The following is a 21,357-nucleotide window of genomic DNA, read 5'->3' on the forward strand; positions in this document are numbered from 1 at the left end:
GAAAACAAGGATAGCAACGGAAAGTCTCTAGATCATGTACTTGGCATAAGTAGTTTGTAACAGTGAACTAACTGATATAGTTTATATACGTCGACCTGTTTAGAAACTACTAACGTACACATCATATATGTCACTTGTTTTATCATAATCAATGTTTCACGACGTACAATGACTATAACTAGCTGAAGTTGTTAGTTTTTTAATATTAAAATAGCGATTTCTACACATATTACTTATTGTAGGTTTCCAAATCCCTTTCAAAAAAAACTTATTGTAGGTTAGTTATTTTGTAGCACTTGTATGTGTAGAGCTACCTCCACGTACAATTCTTATAGTGTTATTTAACCAGAGCCTACCCAACTTTGACTTTTGACAGCTCTTGCCTTCTTCATGATCAAAAACTTCTTTGACACAGCGTTCTTCACACTTAGCTTTGCAGTCATAAACATACAATTTAAAAAGCCACTATTCGGTCTTTATTAATATAACATGTTAAATTATTTAATATAATAAAAAATATACACAGAACATGTACACACCTAAAACCTAAAAGAAAGACCATCAACATGACCTCAAATCTTTACTCAATCTATAATTCACAATCCCAACTAATATGCCCCCAATCTTCGCTTAATCACTCAACTAACAAGATTCTTGTCTTCAAAATCCCCTCTTGCATCAAAGAAAATCAAACCACCATTAAAAAAAACAAAACTGAAATAATGATGATGATGATGATGATTTTGTGTACGAGATTTTGTGTACGAGAGACCATAGTTACACAATACTCCAACAATCGCCGACGTCGATTGCCTTTCTAGTCACAACTGACCCGACTTTTGTCGTTCCATCCCATGACCCCCATCCCGCTCTAGCATAGGCTCAACTACACACTAACACAACCTGTTTTACACAAAATAATTAATAATGGGTAGGCGCCTACACGTTTTAGTTTGGGTCTTTAGGCGCCTACACGTACTACTAACTTGTACTCGTTGCGTCTAACTAGTCTTATATAAACCCCGTTGGAGTTCTGTAGCTGTCACCATAACCACAAAAGCTTCTTCATTTCCCAACACGTAAAAACTAAACTGATTCATAGCTTCATACATAGAGAGAGACAGAGAATCCCAAGTGCCTCGTTCTTCTTCTTGTTCTTCTCTTCAATCTAGAGCATCGGTTTCCGTGAATCTTGGTAAAGATGGTGTCTTACGAGTACGTTCTGGGTGGAGTCTTGGCTTCTCTGCTCGGCTCTGTTTTCCTCATGATCATCTGCAGCACTTTTAGCGCCAAGAAAAAGGTGGAGGATTTGAAAACTAATAATGGGTTTGTAAGGATGCCGCAGAACGGTGCTTTTCGGCCGGAGATGGAGGAGGAGGAGAAAAGTACCGACGTCGTCATTGTCGGCGCCGGAGTTGCCGGTGCAGCTCTTGCTTACACTCTTGCCAAGGTCAGATTGTAGTGACAATATGAAATCTCTTATTGAAGCATTTACCCAAGTTTGCTTTTAGCTTTAGAATTCGATTGGGATTTTGTTAGAAATTAATAAATACTAGTAATTTTAGATGAATATTGCATACAAGAGCTTTCAAATTTCAGAAACAGGGGTGTGATTGAACCCACATTTTATGTGTGATGTGAAGGCATTTCGAAAAGGGGAGAACTTTAGAGTCTAGATATCTTGTTGCGGAAGAGTTTGGAGCTAAATCTGTAATTTGGGCTTTTGAGTTAAGCATACGTTTGCTTTTTGTAACAGGAAGGACGGCGTGTACATGTTATTGAAAGAGACTTGAGTGAGCCAGACAGAATTGTTGGTGAGCTTTTGCAGCCTGGGGGTTATCTCAAATTGATTGAGTTGGGTCTTGAAGGTAAGCAATCTCCTTATTCAGTTTAAAATGAACTGTGTACATCTTTGAAGTTGAAGTTCAAAGTTGTTTGATTCCATCCCCAATTTAAAACTGCTGTCATTATAGCAGAAGCTGTTCAGAATTCTATGATTCCATTACATTGCCATAGTTTCTGCTTTAAATGATTAATTAGTACTACATGGCCACATGATAACAGTATCTATTTGTGGCTGCAGATTGTGCAAACGAGTCAATTGATGCTCAGAAGGTGTTTGGTTATGCTCTTTACAAAGATGGCAAGGATACAAAACTATCTTATCCCTTGGAGCAGTATAGTTCAGATGTGGCTGGGAGAAGTTTCCACAATGGGCGTTTTATTCAAAGAATGCGTGAAAAAGCTACAACTCTTTCAAAGTAATCCTCCTTTCCCTTCAAGTATATTACAATTTACCAGATTTGTATTCTACAGATTCATTCTGTGATTGGTGGTATCTGTTTTAAGTTTCAATCTTTTACTCATGTCAAATGGAATTTCCATTGCAGTGTCAAATTGGAACAAGGATCGGTGACAACACTAATCGAGGAAAAGGGCATTGTCAAAGGGGTGATTTACAAGAACAAGGCTGGAGAGGAGATGAGAACATATGCTCCACTAACAATCGTGTGCGATGGCTGCTTTTCAAATCTGCGCAAATCTCTCAGTGCTCCAAAGGTAATGATGCATTTTCAATATTGGAAGATCAAGCATTTGTTATGTATCAGACTCAATCATAGGATGTTTTGCTCTTTCATTAGACCAACAATGTTTTTTGTTACTGCTGCAGGTTGAAAGTCCCTCTTGTTTTGTTGGTTTGGTGTTAGAGAACTGTGATCTTCCACATGCAAATCATGGACATGTGATTTTGGGAGACCCTTCACCCATCCTGTTTTACCCTATTAGTTCCACTGAGATTCGTTGCTTGGTCGATGTACCTGGGACAAAAGTACCTTCAGTTGCTAGTGGTGAAATGGCCAACTATTTGAAGACTGTGGTGGCTCCTCAGGTATGCATCTGTAGTTTACTTGACTTGATTAGTCTACAGTTGATAAAAATCTGAACTGGACTAATATGATGACTACATTGTATTTCAGGTTCCCCCACAGCTGTACAATGCTTTTATGGTTGCAATAGAGAAAGGAAACATTAGATCCATGCAAAACAAAAGCATGGCTGCTAATCCTGTTCCCACTCCTGGTGCAATTTTGTTGGGGGATTCATTCAATATGAGGCATCCTTTAACAGGAGGAGGGATGACCGTGGCTCTTTCAGACATAGTTCTTCTCCGCGATCTTCTTAGACCCCTACGTGATCTCAATGATGCACCTGCTTTGTGCAATTACCTTGAATCATTTTATACATTGCGTAAGGTAAAGGCCCCAGTCAGAAAACTAGTAACTCAAACTTTTTTCTTTTATCAAGAAAACTCTACCCAATGTGGCATTCGGTGTTTGCTTTGCTGATGTTGTGCTCCATTTTCATTGCAGCCTGTGTCATCTACTATAAACACATTGGCAGGTGCTTTGTACAAGGTGTTTTGTGCATCGCCTGATCCAGCAAGACAGGAAATGCGTGAAGCATGTTTTGGCTATTTGAGCCTTGGAGGAATCTGTTCATATGGACCAGTATCTCTGCTCTCTGGCCTTAACCCTCGTCCGCTTCACTTGTTCCTCCATTTCTTTGCTGTTGCTATCTATGGTGTTGGGCGGTTAATGCTTCCATTCCCTTCACCTCAACGCACCTGGCTTGGGTTTAGATTGATCTTGGTATGTTAACCAACTATCCACACTACTTTGTCATCAACATGCTCATCAATTACAAGTTCCCGTATACACCTAATTGTCTAGCTACTTATTAAATGTTCCTGGTTTTTATTTTTCAGAGTGCATCAGGCATCATATTCCCCATTATAAAGGGAGAAGGAGTTAGACAGATGTTCTTTCCAGCAACGGTGCCAGCATATTATAGATCACCACCTGTTCATTGAAGAAATGACACATGAATATTTGGACACAGTCATTTACTACCCAGATTTTTTATAGATGATAAACCAATTTGTATCAGTATCAGCAGTCTTAGTTCCCCTAATAGAAATTAGAGATCAAGATGGGGGAGAATGCTAAATTTAGGAGATAGCAAATCATGTTCTTAATTCTTTTAGAGTTGTTGTTCTGCAATAGGAACGAGCTACATTTACCATTTAATCAAACTTGTACAAAGCTATAGCAGTGATAAATAATTCAGTTTTTTGGTCATTGGCTTATCTATATCTCAAATGCCTACGAGTAAACTAACTAAACAATTCATTCGGTAATTGTTCACAGTTCCGAATACGCTCACGATGTTTAGTCCACAATACATTGTGACTACCAACTTACGAAGCACAGAAAAGGAAAAGAATACCACTCTAGAACTGCCAAACGGTAAGCCCAAGCAGTGGTTGCCTTGAGGTGGATTCCATGTTCCACTCCCTACATAAGTAAAACTTGATACGAATAATATCTTATCACTCCCAAATGCAAAGAACCAAACTTGGAGAGTGAAGAAAGCTGAGAACTAGAGCATTGAATCCCCCTTAAGAAGACATGGGTACATTCATGAAGCCAAATTAGATGTCATCCCCATAATCTAGCTAGGAATGTCTAAATTAAGAGAAAAAATGCCCACCACCAAAACCAAATGATCCCTGAAGGAATGGCAACAGCTAGCATGACCAGAAACCTTTCTTGGTGTCATCTTTTATTTGTCTTAACACACCAAAGGAGAATGCCATGAACCTTAACAATGCATTGGTTGATCGTTACCGACCCTACAACTGGAATCAAGTTCTCAGAGAGTGCTCTGTTCTGACCATCCCAAAAGAGGTCAACGTATGATTGATCTTAGGTTGTTTCATCACTACTATAAAGCAGGATATTGTAACAGTTGGGATGAATGTTAGATTTCATACCAGTGGCTGGACCATTACATTGTTTAATTTTCAAGGGAAAAGAAAAACATGTACCATTAGAAGTACAGGATTAAATATTCTAGATTTATGAAGTTTTCTTCATTCATTCCTTTTCCTGGTATTGTTTTTTGTAATAAGAAATAAGATGAATGCGGTGTTCTTTTGATAAATGCTCCTACAAATGGCCTGGCTTGCCCCTCTTTCTTTCATAATCTCTTCTTTTGATGATTGTCAATGTGCAGAACCTTCTGAGCACAAGGTCTGCAGAAGCATTCCCTGTTTTATCAAGGTTATGGAGCTTACTTAAGAAGCATGTCGCCTTTGATGTGGATTTTATACCCTAGTTCTTCACTTCATTGTCTCTTCGAGTTTGTTTAGTTGGTATTTGAGTGACATGGAGATTGCTACAGATTCTTTGGCTAATTGTTTTCTTCTTTTATAGTTTATGACTAATGTCCTTTACATTCTTGTAGTGTGAATAACGACTACCATTATAAAAGGACAAATTAGTTAACTCGTTTGCACTCGAACCAAGTAAATGACTGAAAAAAAAAGTGAATTATTTACCAATTACTACTGCTATGACTTTGTACAAGGTTAGGTTCATTAATTCTGACATGCCTCCATGGCAGAACAACTATCCTAAAAGAATTAAGAACATAATTGGTTCTCTCCTACTTTTAGCATTCACCCCCATCCATACTTTCTGCGAGGAACAAATGCTGCTTTCTTTGATGCAAATTGAGTTATCATAACACTAAAACAAAATAATCTGGGTAATAATGATCATGGCAACAGCTAGCATGATCATCCGTCATAGTGTCATCTTGTATTGATATAAACGCATGCTGGGGGAGCTTTACAGCTGACTCCAAAACTCCACATGGCAGTACACTAGCTTGTCTCCTGTTCTGACTGTCCCAAAAGAGGTCAATGTATGATTGATCTTCTGTTGCTTCATCACTACTATACGACTGGATATTGTAGCAGTTGGTGTGAATGTTAGATTTCATACTAGTAGACAACCAAGTCCAGTGGATGGACCATTAAAAGAAAAAAAACATGGACCATTAAAAGTGCATGATGTTGAAGGAATATCGATTTAGTGTGCCTTATCAAACTAGGAGTAGCAATAGGAGAGAAGGTTCTAGATTTCCCAATCCTACACGGATTGGTATTCCTTGTAACATTAGAACTAGCACTTTGTAATCCCTATATATAGGGCTCCTATTCTCAATAATAATACACATCTCTCTCATCAATCTCTCTCAAATACATTATACTTAAACACGTTATCAGCACGACTCTAACCACAAAACAGAAAACCAAAACTCATTCACAAAGCAGCCCCTAGCCCGAGCTAGCCGAGCCTTCGCTGCAGCCCGAGCACCCGTGTGCTTGCAACCTTGCACAGCAGCCCCTGCTGCCCCCTCCCTGCAGCCCTGCGTTCCAGCCTGCTGCCACCGAAGCATCCCTGCTGCGCAAACAAGCCAACGCACACCCACTGCATCTTTTTCCCGTTCCTGTGCACATCCGTCTTCTTGCAAGCCTCGAAACGTCTAGTTAGGAAGCTCAGATCGAAAAACTTTCTTCATCAAAGTTGTTCGTCTCTGTCTCTTCCATCCAACCTCCGAATTTCAGCCTTATCGGAGTTATATTGAGATCTGTACACCAATCGAAGTACAAGCTGCTCAGAACAGAATCTGCTCCGAATTTTCAACAAGTATTCAAAAGAGTAAGTTTTGAAGTTCCTATAATTCGAAATTTAAATATTTCTTCTTTTCTCGGGGACTTGAAAACCTCCCTTCTTCTACATCCCACCTTTCTTATAACGTGGGTTCGATTCTTGAAAAGCGGAATCGTGGGGATTCACGCAATTAACGAACTAAGAGCGTTCGTAAGACTTCGGACTAAGAGCGTCCGTAAGCATCGATTAACGACCATATAAACATCATTGTTTCGGTCTAATCCAATTATTCTTGGAAATCGATTTCTTGGTAGCATAGCTCGGAAATCTTATTTAGTTTTCGTGGAAGCATTGACTCCGAAACTAACTTGTTTTTGTTTCATCTTTCAGGATGTCAAACACAAACAAACTCGATTTTGTTCCATTGGATTATGCAGGCAAAAGGTACTTAATTTGGGTCACTGATGTCGAGATCCACCTCATTGCTCGTGATTTATTGCATACAATCCAAGAGCCTTGTCCTATAGAAACAGCTCCAGACCCTCAAACTGAGAAAGATAATTCCAAGGCACTTGCCTTCATGAAACGTCACATGGATAGTGACCTACAGTTTGAGTTCATAAATGAGGATAGCGCCATAAAGCTTTGGTATGCGCTTCGCGAACGATATGGCAATGTTCGTGACTCCATACTTCCGAATACAGAAGCAGAATGGAAACATCTCCGCTTTTCTGAATTTGACACTGTCATGCAATTTTATTCGAAAGCTCTCAGCATCAGAGCAATGATGCGTCTCTGTGGAAAAACAATCACAGAAGACCAATTGATTGAGAAAACCCTCAATACCTTCCCCGTCTATGCTATGAGGTCCTCTGACTTATTCCGGACTCATGTAAATGCAAGGCGGATCACAAGTTTTCAACAGCTTATTGAAGCTATGGTCACTACTGAAAGACATGGCAATGAACTTGTGAAAAGAAGATTTGATAGGCTTCAAGATAGCTATCAAGAGCATCGTCTTATGGCTAGAGAAAGTCGCCATCGACGTCATGATCCATATGATCGAAACGCTCAAGAAGGTAATCACTCAAGGCGACAATCACACGACCGTAGGAGGCGTGATTTTGAGGGACATAGGGTTGGAAACCATGGAGCCAACGTTGGCCATGGGCACCACTTTCCAACGCCACTAGTCTTAGGGACTATGCATATTGCGCCAATGCGCCTCAATCAAGGGAGAATCCTCTTTATGGTGTCTATTTCTGATATGGAACGTCTGATCAATGGACCTGAATTTGCAATGTACCTACGAAGGTAGTCGCATCATGGTGATCAAGACTTCGAGTTCACAAAGACTTTAAATCTGGCGATGAAGACAAAATACCGCAGATTTTTATTTATAGTCTTTTATTTTTCCAAGAATTATGTCATGGCAATTATGCCTTAAATCAATAAAATGACTTATTGTATTAACTCTTTCCCTCTAGGCGTACTCAAGAGTACTTGTGATGTCTAGGCAAGGTTTTGATTTGAGAGAACGGTTTTAAAAGTGAGCAACGCTCCACCAAAATCTCGCCTTACCTTACCTGGTCACAACTAAATTGAAATTATCGAACGGATAGAGTGACTACGATTTGTCTACGATTTGATTTTTATATTGGATTAGATTATGGTCACGAAACTTTGGTGTCATCATTGGATATTATTAATAAAGTATCGATTTATTTTATCTCATGTCGTAGACATGTTTTTCGAACTTTATTATTTTAAAGATATAAGAGCCAATGGTTTTCATGCGGAAACGCATTGTGAGAATGGACAAGAGTTCCTTTGCATCACCTCTAATGACTACGGAAATAAACGAGTATTAGAGAAACTTATGTGTCGCTCTAGTGGGTTGTATGCAACCACTATTCGAGTCATTGAATCCAACCATGTCATGAGAGATGATTTATGGGATTCCGACACGTATAGGCTTTGGCACGACCGTTTGGGACACCCAGGTCGTGACATGATGATCCGTATATTAAAGACTTCACACGGACATCCCTTTTTCAGAACGAAAGGAAGTAAAACTCGAAATTTGGATCAAGGAGGAGCACCTGCGCCTCACGGCGCCTTTCCCCCTCAAGTCCGGCCATCCCCGGTCGGCGCCGCCATCCCCCTGCGGCCCAAGGGTGGCTTTGACGCCACCCCTGCTCCCTTGACTCCCATTTTTACTTCTAAGGTCCATTGTGACTTCATGGCTCAACCAAAATCCTCATTGGTTGTTTCCAAAGCCCATCATTCGTTCTGCAAAGCCTGCTCTTTAGCAAAGTTAGGATCGAGACCATCCTATGCAAAGGACACCAAAGAAAATATACCATTCTTGCAAAGAATCCAAGGTGATATTTGTGGACCTATTCAACCACCATGCGGACCATTTAGATTTTATGGTGTTGGTTGATGCATCGACACGCTGGTCACATGTCATGCTATTGTCCACAAGGAACGCTGCATTTGCTAAACTCCTAGCACAAATAATTAAGTTACGGGCTCACCACCCTGATCATCCCATTAAGTCTATAAGATTAGACAATGCTGGGGAGTTTACATCAAAGACTTTTGATGATTATTGCATGTCCATTGGGATTGCTGTTGAACATCCTGTTCCTCATGTTCATACCCAAAATGGTCTCGCAGAAGCCACCATTAAACGACTACAAATGGTTGCTCGAGCATTGGTGATGCGCACCAATCTCCCTATTTCTGCTTGGGGCTATGCAATATTGCATGCAGCTGTGCTTATTCGTCTGAGGCCCACTGCCACTCAACCCTTCTCTGCGTCCCAGATGGTTACTGGGTATGAGCCTGATGTCTCACACTTACGCATATTTGGGTGTGCAGTCTATGTGCCTATTGCGCCGCCACAGCGCACCAAAATGGGTCCTCAAAGACGATTAGGCCTTTATGTTGGATATGATTCTCCAACGATTATCCGCTACATAGAACCCTTGACAGGCGATCTCTTTACCGCTAGATTTGCGGATTGTCACTTCGATGAGACAGTCTTCCCGTCGTTAGGGGGAGATAAGAACATCAATGTTCAACAAGAACGACAGGAATTGTCGTGGTCTGTCCCCACTCTGTCTCATCTTGATCCCCGAACCGCACAGTCAGAAATTGAAGTGCGGAGAATTCTCGATCTTCAGAACGTAGCAGATTCGATGCCTGATGCATTTTCTGATATCGCTAAAGTGACGAGATCACACATACCTGCTGCAAACGTGCCTGCAAGGATTGATGTCCCTAAAAGTAGAGGACATGACGCCAACTCAAGAATGCATGAGCATGGCGCCAACGTCCCATCTCTCAATGATGGTGACGTTGTGGCTAGGCCCACGGCTCCCACCAAGAAGCGCGGGAGGCCCATAGGTTCGATGGATTCTCGCCCAAGAAAGAAAGCGAGTTCGGCACAAAATAATCCATTAATCATCGATGTAAATAATCCATCTCATGAGAATATTCCGGATTATGGTTATGTCCAAGAGACATCATTGGGGGAGGCTCCAATGTCAGAACCAACTCCAGAGAATAGAGAGATCTCCATAAATTACACTAGTGTACATGAGATGATGGATAGAAATTCTATAGCGATTGATGATGCATTTGCATATCATATTGCAAAAGGAATTATAGAATATGATGATATCGAACCTCGCTCTGTTGAAGAATGTCAACGAAGAGCGGATTGGCCTAAATGGAAAGATGCAATCCAGGTTGAATTGGATTCACTAACAAAGAGACAGGTATTTGGGCCTGTAACGCAGACACCCCCAAGTGTAAAGCCTGTTGGCCATAAATGGGTCTTTGTTAGAAAGCGTAATGAGAAAAACGAGGTTGTTAGATACAAAGCCCGCCTTGTGGCGCAAGGTTTCTCACAACGCCCTGGAATTGACTACGAGGAGACATATTCTCCCGTAATGGACGTTATAACGTTCCGCTACCTTGTCAGTTTGGTAGTTTCCGAAAAACTTGACATGCAGCTTATGGATGTGGTTACAGCATATCTCTATGGGGATCTAGATTCAGAGATATATATGAAGGTTCCAGATGGACTTCAATTACCCAAATCAAGTGGCTCTAAACCACGGAGCGCGTTTTCAATAAGATTAAAACGCTCACTATATGGATTAAAACAATCCGGACGGATGTGGTATAACCGTCTAAGTGACTACTTGATTGGGAAGGGATATATTAACAATGAAATATGCCCATGCGTGTTCATTAAAAGAACAAGTTCCGGATTTGCAATCGTAGCAGTTTATGTCGATGACATGAACCTAATTGGAACTCTAGATGAGTTGAAGGAAACTGCTAAATACTTGAAATCCGAATTTGAGATGAAAGATCTTGGGAAAACACGGTTTTGTCTCGGTTTAGAACTCGAGCACCGTAGTGATGGAATCTTGATCCATCAGTCTGCATATACTCAGAAAATCCTAAGGCGCTTTAATGAAGATAAAGCAAAGCCTACGAGTACTCCCATGATCGGCCGTAGTCTTGAGCCCGGAAAAGATCCGTTTCGTCCAAGGGATGAGGACGAAGAACCATTAGAGGCCGAGGTGCCCTATTTGAGTGCAATAGGCGCATTATTGTACTTAGCTCAATGCACAAGACTGGATATCTCATTCGCAGTGAACTTGTTAGCTCGACATAGCTCTGCGCCAACACGCCGCCATTGGATTGGTATAAAGACAATCTTTCGATACCTAAGAGGTACGATTGATATGGGCCTATTCTATCCCTACAGAGAGAAAAGGAATGACGGAAAATTGGGATTGGACCCCAAAAGGCAAAACGCCCCCGTCCATGGAATGGCCGCCGGCCATGTTGCCGCCGTCGGCGCCGCCACCGCTCATGGTGGCCGGCGTTCTCCTATCTCCCTCCATCAAAACGACAATGATGTCTTGATGGGTTTTGCTGATGCAAGGTACCTCTCTGACCCTCACAAAGGCCGCTCCCAAACTGGTTATGTCTTTACCATGGGAAGCACTGCGATATCTTGGAGGTCTACAAAACAGATCCTTGTTGCTACTTCCTCAAATCATGCAGAGATTATTGCTCTACATGAAGCTGTACGTGAATGTGTATGGCTAAGGTCTGTAATTCGACACATTCAAGGAAGTTGTGGTTTGAAGTCTACCACAAATGAACCTACATGCATTTATGAGGATAATGCAGCTTGTATTGAACAAATGAAGTTAGGTTTCATCAAGGGCGACAACACCAAGCATATATCGCCTAAGTTCTTTTATAATCAGCAACAACAATCACTTCTAAAGATTGAAGTGAATCAAATCCGATCAGAGGATAATGTAGCGGACTTATTCACTAAGTCGTTACCTAAATCCACCTTCGAGAAACATGTGAAGAGCATCGGATTGAGAAAGTTATCCGAACTCCCACGATTATAGCAATCAGGGGGAGATATCGACATCAGGGGGAGTTATGATGTCTACATGTTCGATCTCGAAGAGTGAAGGACGTGTTGTGCTCTTTTTGTCCTTCGACCAGGGTTATTTTTATCCCACAGGGTTTTTGTTACCTGGCAAGGTTTTTAACGAGGCAACGGATGAAGCGTCACCACCAAGTTTGAAGCGGCACAAGGGGGAGTGTTGAAGGAATATCGATTTAGTGTGCCTTATCAAACTAGGAGTAGCAATAGGAGAGAAGGTTCTAGATTTCCCAATCCTACACGGATTGGTATTCCTTGTAACATTAGAACTAGCACTTTGTAATCCCTATATATAGGGCTCCTATTCTCAATAATAATACACATCTCTCTCATCAATCTCTCTCAAATACATTATACTTAAACACATGATTAAATATCCTCCTCCTACATGTAATGAAGTTTTCTTCATATATTCCTTTTCCTCGTTATTATTATTATTATTATTATTTTATTAAGATGAATGTATGTGGTCTTATTTTGATTTATACAAATATAGGAGATCGTATATATTAGAATTCTTCTGATAAATGATCTTACAAATGGCTTGGCTTCCCTATCTTTCTTTCATAATCTCTTCTGTTAATGATTGTCATTGTGCAGAACCTTCTGAGCACAAGGTCTGCAGAAGTATTCCCTGATTTATCAAGGTTAGGAGACCTTGTGCTCCTTCAGACATTCCTGGTTTAGTCGTAGTTGAATGAATGGCGATGTCAAAGCATCGAGCTTGCTTGAAAAGCATGTTGCCTTTGAGGTGCATTCCCTCCTCTAGTTCTTCACTTCATTTTCTCTTCGAGTTTGGTTAGTTGGTATTTGAGAGTGATATAGGGATTTTAAGTTGTAACAGATTCTTTGGCTAACTTTTTTCTTCTTTAATAGTTTGGTAGTGTGAATAACGACTACCGGTATAAAATGTCAAATTAGTTTACTCGTTTGCACTTGAACCAACGAAATGACTGAAAAACAATGTGGATTGTTAGCCACTGCTATAGCTTTGTACAAGTTTAGGTTCATTGTTCTTACTTGCTTCCATGGCAAAACAACTAATCTGAATAGAATTAAGAACATAATTGGTTCTGTCCTACTTTTAGCAGTGACCCCCGTCTGTACTTTTTGGGTGGAACAAATGCTGCTCCTTTGATACAAATTGGGTTATCATAACACAAGAACAAAATAATCTGGTTAACTATGTCCATCTCCAAATATGCTTGTCTCCATTTTTTCAGTAAACAGGTGCAGATCTGTAATATGCTGGCACTGTTGCAGGAAAGAACATCTGTCTAACTCCTTCTCCCTTTATAATCGGGAATATGATGCCTGATGCACTCTGAAAATATAAAACCAGAAACATTTGTATAAGAACTCAGTTATGTGCAGATGCAGATTTGTAATTGACAAATGTTTTCATACGAAAGTTGTGGGAGAATCTTGTTAACATACCAAGATCAATCTAGCCCCAAGCCACATGCGTTTAGGTGAAGGGAATGGAAACATCAAGCGCCCTACGCCATAAATAGCAACAGCAAAGAAATGGAGAAACAAGTGCAGTGGACGGGGGTTAAGACCAGATGAACAGATATTTGAGAAGAGATACGGGTCCATATGAACAGATGCCTCCAAGGCTCAAATAGCCGAAACATGCTTCACGCATTTCCTGTCTTGCTGGATCAGGTGATGCACAAAAAACCTTGTACAAAGCACCTGCCAATGTATTTATGGTAGATGACACAGGCTGCAATGAATACAAAGCATAATGTCAGCAAAACAAGAACCACAAAAGAATAAGTCTCTGGGACATAAAATCACATAAATAAAGAAGGTTTTAGTTAAGAGTTATCAAATTGTTGGCTTTACCTTCCGAAGTGTGTAGAATGATTCAAGGTAATTGCACAAGGCCGGTGCATCATTGAGATCACGCAGGGGTCTAAGAAGATCGCGGAGAAGAACAATGTCTGAAAGAGCCACAGTCATTCCTCCTCCTGTTAAAGGATGCCTCATGTTGAAGGAATCCCCTAACAAAATTGCACCAGGAGTGGGAACAGGATTAGCAGCCATGCTTTTGTTTTGCATGGATCTAATGTTTCCTTTCTCTACTGCAACCATAAAAGCATTGTACAGCTGTGGGGGAACCTGAAATACAAAGTTCTCAGATTAGTTCAATTCAATCATATCGGTATGTAAATCAAGTTTAAACTAATCGAGTCAACAAAATTATTCAAAGGAATGAAAGATACCTGAGGAGCCACCACAGTTTTCAGATAGCTAGCCATTTCACCACTAGCTACTGAAGGTACTTTTGTTCCAGGTACATCGACCAAACAGCGAATCTCGGTGCTACTGATAGGATAAAACAGGATGGGTGAAGGGTCTCCCAAAATGACATGTCCATGATTTGCGTGTGGCAGCTCACAATTTTCCAAGATCAAACCAACAAAACAAGAGGGACTTTCAACCTGCAGCAATAAATAATAACACTGTTGGTCTCAAGAAAGAAAAAAACTTCTGTAACAAAATCAAGTTCAAATTGTTGATTTTATCAAGTGTGGCACTTCATTATTACCTTTGGTGCACTGAGTGATTTGCGCAGATTTGAAAAGCAGCCATCACACACGATTGTTAGTGGAGCATATGTTCTCATCTCCTCTCCAGCCTTGTTTTTGTAAATGACCCCTTTGACAATGCCCTTTTCCTCGATCAGTGTTGTCACTGATCCTTGTTCTAATTTCACACTGCAATGAAGTTCCAGAGAAAAGAACATGAGCAACAGATTGAAACTTGAAACAGATTCCACCAAAGTAATCACATATAAGAATCCATAGAATAAAAAGCTTGCAATAGACTTAAAAGGGATAAGAAGATTACTTTGCAAGAGTTGCAGCTTTTTCACGCATTCTTTGGATGAAACGCCCATTGTGGAAACTTCTCCCAGCCACATCTGAACTGTATTTTTCCAAGGGATAAGTCAGTTTTGTATCCTTTCCATCTTTGTATAGAGCATATCCAAACACCTTCTGAGCATCAATGGACTCATTTGCGCATTCTGCAGCCACAAGTAGATATTAATGATTAAAAACCACTGTCTGCCAACTTAGTACAAATCATTCAATAAGCACAGAAACTATGCAAAATAACACAAGAACAACGAAGGATGTCTGTATTGGCTAGGAGATTGCTCACCCTCAAGACCCAACTCAATCAACTTGAGATAACCCCCAGGCTGCAAAAGCTCGCCAACAATTCTGTCTGGCTCGGTCAAGTCTCTTTCAATGACATGGACATGACGTCCTTGCTGTAACATGAAACAAACATATGCTTAACTCAAACCCCAAATTAAAGATGGAACCAACTGCTCAGCCACTACAGCAAAATCTGAAATCTAAATGTGTCCACTTTAGCCAATGCTTATGTAATTCATATACTTCCGCCTTAAGCCTTCTCAAATATTATTTACAATAGGGTAGCAATGTTAGCAACAACTAACATACTCTAGTTCTGTCTTTCTACTGATTGTCAAGTATGGAACTTCAGATGAAAGTTCAAGTACAGTTTGGACTAAATACTTTGGTTCGTTTTGAAACCTCAAGTACATTTTGGACCATACTGATCAAATTATTACCCAACAGAAACAAATCGAAAGAGCTAATAGCAATTAACTTTGATCAATATGATATACTGAAGAACCCTCATCTGTGCCAAAAATATTTTGATTAAGGCAAAAGTACTAGGAGTCAAAAAAAGCCGGCTTGAAGTTTTGAGCGCTGAAGTGGGTTGAAAAAGCAAACACAAAAGCACCACAACAACACTGACCAAGTCTTCCACTGATCAAACAATGAAACAAAATATTTTGCTTTCTTTGTTAACAGATTTCTCATCAAATTCTAAAAGTGATAAAAGAATCTGACCTTGGCAAGAGTGTAAGCAAGAGCTGCACCAGCAACTCCGGCACCAACAATGACGACGTCGGTACTTTTCTCCTCCTCCATTTCCGGCTGAAACGCACCGTTCCCAAACCCATTGCTCTTTGCTCCACTTAAAGGTTTGACCTTTTTGTTTCCACCAAGAGTAGTACTGATGATCATGAAAAAAACAGAGCCCAGCAAAGAAGCTAAGAACCCACCCAGGATATACTCGTAAGAAACCATCTTTAATAAAACTGATTAGGAATGAAGAATGGGAATTTGGTTCGTGGGATTTGTTTGGGAAGTGAAGAACTTATGGAGATGGAGAGTTGGGGAACTTGAATGTGTTTATATAGAGAGAGCTGTGGGAACTTGGAACTTGGAAGCAGAGGTGTGGTTTCTTCTTAAATAAAAATAAAATATGAGGCGCCTAATATTGGAAGAGACAAATAAATATAAGGTCACATCACAATGGGGACGATTTGCCAATCAAGGGCTTGCTATGGAGAGTTGCCCATGACTGAAGAGTCAGAAGAACTATGTGGAATTAGTTTACCTTTTCTTTTTTAAATCAAAAGAAACTCTGGGGGGTTTAAGAACGTTTTTTTAAATTGATAGATTGAATAATGTTTTGTACGTTCATGAGGAAATTATTATCCAACATTCTTTTTTAATAATATATATATACAGATTCTATCCAGAGCGGAGTTCCGCTTTGACATTAAAGTGTGAAGTTCGAGTTTTCGGTAACTTTTCAGTCTCATATCCACATCTTGACCATTCAGTTTTTAGGTACTACTGTATAGATCATCTCTATAAATTTTTTGCCAAATTGATGATCGTTAAGGTATCTAACTCGCTCAAACCAATGGACAGACTGAATCTGTCAATCTGAACCGTATTAGCTTTAAAGTAGTTATCAATGCCTTAACGATCATCAATTTGGCTGAAAATTTGCAGATATGATCTATACAGTACGTAGTCCCTAAAAACTGAACGGTCGAGATGTGGATATGCGACCGAAAAGTGACCCAAAACTCGAACTTCACACGTTAATTTCAAAGCGGAGCTCCGCTCTGGATAGGATATATATATATATATAGAGAACACGACCAGAAGAGATTATTTGGAAAATAAATCATCTGTAAAAAAAAATTGCACTTAGGCAATGTTTAATGGGATGCAATCAATGTTCCATTCAATACATTATAAATTCATTTTAATCCTTATTTCACGAAGCGGATGCGGATCATTCGTTTATTCAATATTCACCATCTATGTTTTCCTTGGTCTCTAATTTCACTTTTCTTAACGAATAAGTCATTTGTAGTTGAATAAATCTTGTCAAATTGGTAGGACTTAGTAATCCGATATATCATAATCTCTTATTTCACATAAGTAGAAGACAACTTTCCTCTTTAGGTAGATACAAAAGCAGTAGGTGGGTGTACAAATTGGGTGACCTACTGATGGATTTAGTAATGATGGTTCACTCGTCAAATTTATTTATAAGTTATGTGAAGTTATTTTTTTCTATCAAATTGACTAATTTCTGGCGTTAACTTAACATTTATTTAAGAAAAAAAATATATAATAATTTGCCGAGTCTTGCAACTTTTGATGAGCGATGAAATCATAAAACACATGAGAAATTTCGTCAAGGAATGGCACTGTCACCAGTGAGAAGTTACCTAGAAAGAGCGGAAGACCTAGTTCAGCTCTCCAATTGAGACAAAATCTGGTCAAAGAAACCTTCGGTACATACGTGTGGCTTCCACTCCAAGCAAGCAACTCTATTTTATTTATATATTTTCGTCTCCTTCTTGTTATACTTTTATACAAAAATGCAAATACGTAATCAAATTAATCGGATTATAAGTTTGCTACTGGCATGCTTGGACTTGGGAGTGATCGAGACTGTGAACGCATCGTGGAAGTTGGGTCAAGTCATTAGCTCATTTTCATGTGATCATATTTTCGTCTGTAACATAAAGGGCGCCAAATATAAGAAGAACCCTACACACCTGTATCTTATATATAAACCCTACTCTACTTCCATTACTGTCCATCACCACAAGTCCTTCACTTCCCAAGAACTAAATCACAGAGTCACATAGACCCACAAAACTACATTCCCATTCTTGGATCACCAAAGTTGTTGAAGATGGTTTCGTACGAGTATGTTTTGGCTGGGGTGTTAGTTTCTTTGCTGGGCTCTATTTTCTTCATGATCATCAGCTCGATTTTGGGAGGAAAGAAACAATTCGGAAACGGTGAGTTTCTGCCGGAAATGGAGGAGGAGAAAACTACCGATGTCATCATTGTTGGTGCCGGAGTTGCTGGTGCAGCTCTTGCTTACACTCTTGCCAAGGTCAGATTATGATTTCTTTCTTAGTATTTGATGTGATTCTGTTCTATTTATTTGAAGTTCCATTCTTTACAATCAGCAGCAAGACAGAACCAAAGAATGTTACATATAAGAAAAATTCAAAAGGATAGTAGTCATAGGCATTACCTAAAGTTTATTACATTCAGGTTTAGGAAGTCTTGCTCTAGTGCCTTCTAATTTGGGCTTCTGAGTTAAGCATCTGTTTGCTTCTTGTTACAGGAAGGACGGCGTGTGCATGTAATTGAAAGAGACTTAAGTGAGCCAGACAGAATTGTTGGGGAGCTGTTGCAGCCTGGGGGATATCTCAAATTGATTGAGTTGGGTCGTGAAGGTAAGCAATCACCTAATCTAGAATTGTGTGCATTGTAAAGTTGTTTACTTTAACTTCATACTTCTGCTGAAGTTGAATGATTATTACTAAACTGGCACCTAAATTTTGATGAACATTGAACAATATCTATTCGTGACCACAGATTGTGCGAATGAGTCGATTGATGCCCAGAAAGTGTTTGGTTATGCTCTTTACAAAGAGGGAAGGATACAACACTGTCTTATCCCTTGGAGAAATACAGTTCAGATGTGGCCGGGAGGAGTTTACACAATGGGCGTTTCATTCAAAGAATGCGTGAAAAAGCTGCCACTCTTTCAAAGTAATGCACATTTCCCTTATGTATATTACAATATTTCTATTCTACGGATTCTTTATGTGATTACTGAGGTGGAATCTGTTTCAAGTTTCAATATTTTACTCATGTCCCATGGAATTCCATTGCAGTGTGAAAATGGAACAAGGATCAGTGACAACACTAATAGAGAAAAAGGGCATTGTCAAGGGGGTGATTTACAAGAACAAAGCTGGAGAGGAGATGAGAACATATGCTCCACTAGCAATCGTGTGTGACGGCTGCTTTTCAAATTTGCGCAAATCTCTTAGTGCTCCAAAGGTAACAGTGGGGTACCTCATGTTTAGTATTGACAGGAAAGTTTTGTTGGCAGGGTTATTTGTTCTTTCGCATCTGGTACACCTAGCTATGAATCAATACTAAAACCCATTTAAAACTATTCTAAGAGATATATAGTATTACCTTGTAAACAGTAGAAAACCCGCCTTGTCCAAGCTTCCATGCATCAGAAACACTATATATCCTGTTAGTATATCAACTACATCCTCAATGTGGAATCTTATTGGGAGGAAGTGAGGAACTGTCTCGTCACCCCAATTTTCACATTCTGAGAAACCATTTGTGAATTTTCAGGAACTATACTCTTAAGAGATATTTATTTTTTTCTTTTATTGCATTCATTGCATAGCTTAGAACATACTCCAAACTCTCTACATATGTTTGAAGATCTTCTTTTTACTTGCCATCTCCAAAACTAAAATACCAGCACTATAGGTATGCTTAACAGGAAACTACTAGCTGCTAGTTCACAAGAAATATATGTCCTATGATCTTGTAGCATACATATATCCCAAATCTGACTGTGGTCAATTTCTACATATTAAGTACTGTCATACTGGTATTAAATGTCACACAAATAGAAGCTAATTCAAATTTTCATAGATAAAAGAATGAAAATATTGCTAAATTCTAGCCATACTTTTGTAGGAAACAAACTCATCCATTAGTCTGTTCATTTCCTTCCAAACGAAATACAGAACCCTAACTACATTCTGGTGTTAAAAATCTTGGCCTCAAACAGGACCACAAAGTTTAGATTTTAGATCTCAGTTTGTTCAGAATTCAGTCTTTTCGCTGATATACCTTTTCTTTTGGTAAAATGAGGGAGAAGTTCAAGAAAAATAAATACTCTTTTTGTTGTAAAACAGAATAATTTCTGAGAGAGAGAGAGAGAGTTTGGACACAGAGAATTAGATTGTGTGTGTATTCATCTCACCATGAGGGGGTTTATATAGGAGTACATGATGTATACAAATAGGCAATGTTTAATAGCAACGTCAATTACTCTTATTCATAATCCTATCAATCACTAATCTATAGTGAAAGGAAAGGCATATATGACTCTCCATCTATTTACATGATATTAGCCATAATTATTTACAACACTCCCCCTTGGATATTTCATGTCAATAGTGTTGCCTAGGCTGAGCGCTTCTAAGTTGCCTCGTCAAAAACCTTGCCAAGTAATAAAAACCCTGTGGGAGAAAAACAACCTTGGTAGAAGGAGAAAAAGAGCACAACGCGCGTGTATGTGGAGTAGTCGTATCACAATAGAGATAGGTGAAGTCTTCTTATCATCATCATAAGTAGATAGTATGTCTACGAGAGGGATGCATTAGAGTTGCTACACCAAAACCTTGCCCGGTAAACCCAGTGGGAGAAACCCGTGGTCGAAGGGAAAAGATGAGCAAATGCATGTATATGTCGAATCAAAGCATCTTCAGGATGTAGTATAAGTGGGGTGACCATGCTAAAGATGTGCCTCGTTAAAACCTTGCCAGGTAACAAAACCCAGTGGGACAAAATAACCCTGGACGAAGGACAAAAATAGTACACGATGGTCAAGTGGGTATGCTTCAAGATACTCCCCCTGATTTCGACTCCCCCTGAAAATTACATGTTAGGTAATTCAGATAGTTTACGTAGACCAATACCTTGAACATGCTTCTGGAATGCAGACTTTGGTAGTGACTTGGTAAAGAGGTCTGCACAATTGTCTTCAAATCAAATATGCTTAACTTCAATCTTCTGATGCTCCTGTTGTTGCTAATTGAAGGGGAACTTCGATACAATATGTTTGGTGTTGTCTCCTTTGATGAAACTCATCTTTATCTGCTCTATGTAATTAGCAGCATTATCCTCGTAGATAATGGTTGGTTCATCAGTGGTGGAATGCAGTCCACATGTGCTTTGAACATGCTTTGTAACGACTTTTAGCCATGTACATTCACATACTGCTTCATGAAGAGCTAGTATCTCAGCATGATTCTAAGAGGTAGCAACAACTGTCTATTTCGTAGACCTCCAAGAAATTGCAGTATTCCCAATGGTAAAGACATAACCAATCTGGGAACATGCCTTGTGCGAGTCT

The 21,357-nt window shown here is 39.6% G+C and overlaps 2 protein-coding genes and 1 pseudogene across 2 annotated transcripts; 2 read left to right on the forward strand and 1 right to left on the reverse strand.

Moving 5' to 3' along the window:
• Positions 1 to 1,040: 1,040 nt before the first annotated feature.
• Positions 1,041 to 4,139, forward strand: LOC112172133 (squalene monooxygenase SE1). The gene is made up of 8 exons (XM_024309328.2): positions 1,041 to 1,450; positions 1,757 to 1,868; positions 2,084 to 2,261; positions 2,391 to 2,559; positions 2,672 to 2,890; positions 2,979 to 3,254; positions 3,372 to 3,650; positions 3,767 to 4,139. The coding sequence occupies exons 1-8, from the start codon at positions 1,202 to 1,204 to the stop codon at positions 3,869 to 3,871; spliced, it is 1,587 nt and encodes a 528-aa protein (XP_024165096.1). The 5' UTR covers positions 1,041 to 1,201; the 3' UTR covers positions 3,872 to 4,139.
• Positions 4,140 to 12,968: 8,829 nt separating this feature from the next.
• Positions 12,969 to 16,260, reverse strand: LOC112172132 (annotated as a pseudogene).
• Positions 16,261 to 17,834: 1,574 nt separating this feature from the next.
• On the forward strand, positions 17,835 to 19,277 carry LOC112169776 (squalene monooxygenase SE2). The gene is made up of 4 exons (XM_024306831.2): positions 17,835 to 18,285; positions 18,523 to 18,634; positions 18,777 to 18,953; positions 19,079 to 19,277. The coding sequence occupies exons 1-4, from the start codon at positions 18,079 to 18,081 to the stop codon at positions 19,081 to 19,083; spliced, it is 501 nt and encodes a 166-aa protein (XP_024162599.1). The 5' UTR covers positions 17,835 to 18,078; the 3' UTR covers positions 19,084 to 19,277.
• The last annotated feature ends 2,080 nt before the right edge of the window (positions 19,278 to 21,357 follow it).

The sequence above is a fragment of the Rosa chinensis genome, chromosome 6 (genome assembly GCF_002994745.2).
Source record: "Rosa chinensis cultivar Old Blush chromosome 6, RchiOBHm-V2, whole genome shotgun sequence".
NCBI classification, from domain to species: domain Eukaryota; kingdom Viridiplantae; phylum Streptophyta; class Magnoliopsida; order Rosales; family Rosaceae; genus Rosa; species Rosa chinensis.

Coding starts and splice junctions, on each gene's coding strand:
- LOC112172133 (XM_024309328.2), top strand. CDS start 1,202: ATGGTGTCTTACGAGTACGTTCTGGGTGGAGTCTTGGCTTCTCTGCTC. Junction 1,869..2,083: donor GATTGAGTTGGGTCTTGAAG/GTAAGCAATCTC, acceptor TTGTGGCTGCAG/ATTGTGCAAACGAGTCAATT. Junction 3,651..3,766: donor TTGGGTTTAGATTGATCTTG/GTATGTTAACCA, acceptor TTTATTTTTCAG/AGTGCATCAGGCATCATATT.
- LOC112169776 (XM_024306831.2), top strand. CDS start 18,079: ATGGTTTCGTACGAGTATGTTTTGGCTGGGGTGTTAGTTTCTTTGCTG. Junction 18,286..18,522: donor TTGCTTACACTCTTGCCAAG/GTCAGATTATGA, acceptor TTCTTGTTACAG/GAAGGACGGCGTGTGCATGT. Junction 18,635..18,776: donor GATTGAGTTGGGTCGTGAAG/GTAAGCAATCAC, acceptor TCGTGACCACAG/ATTGTGCGAATGAGTCGATT.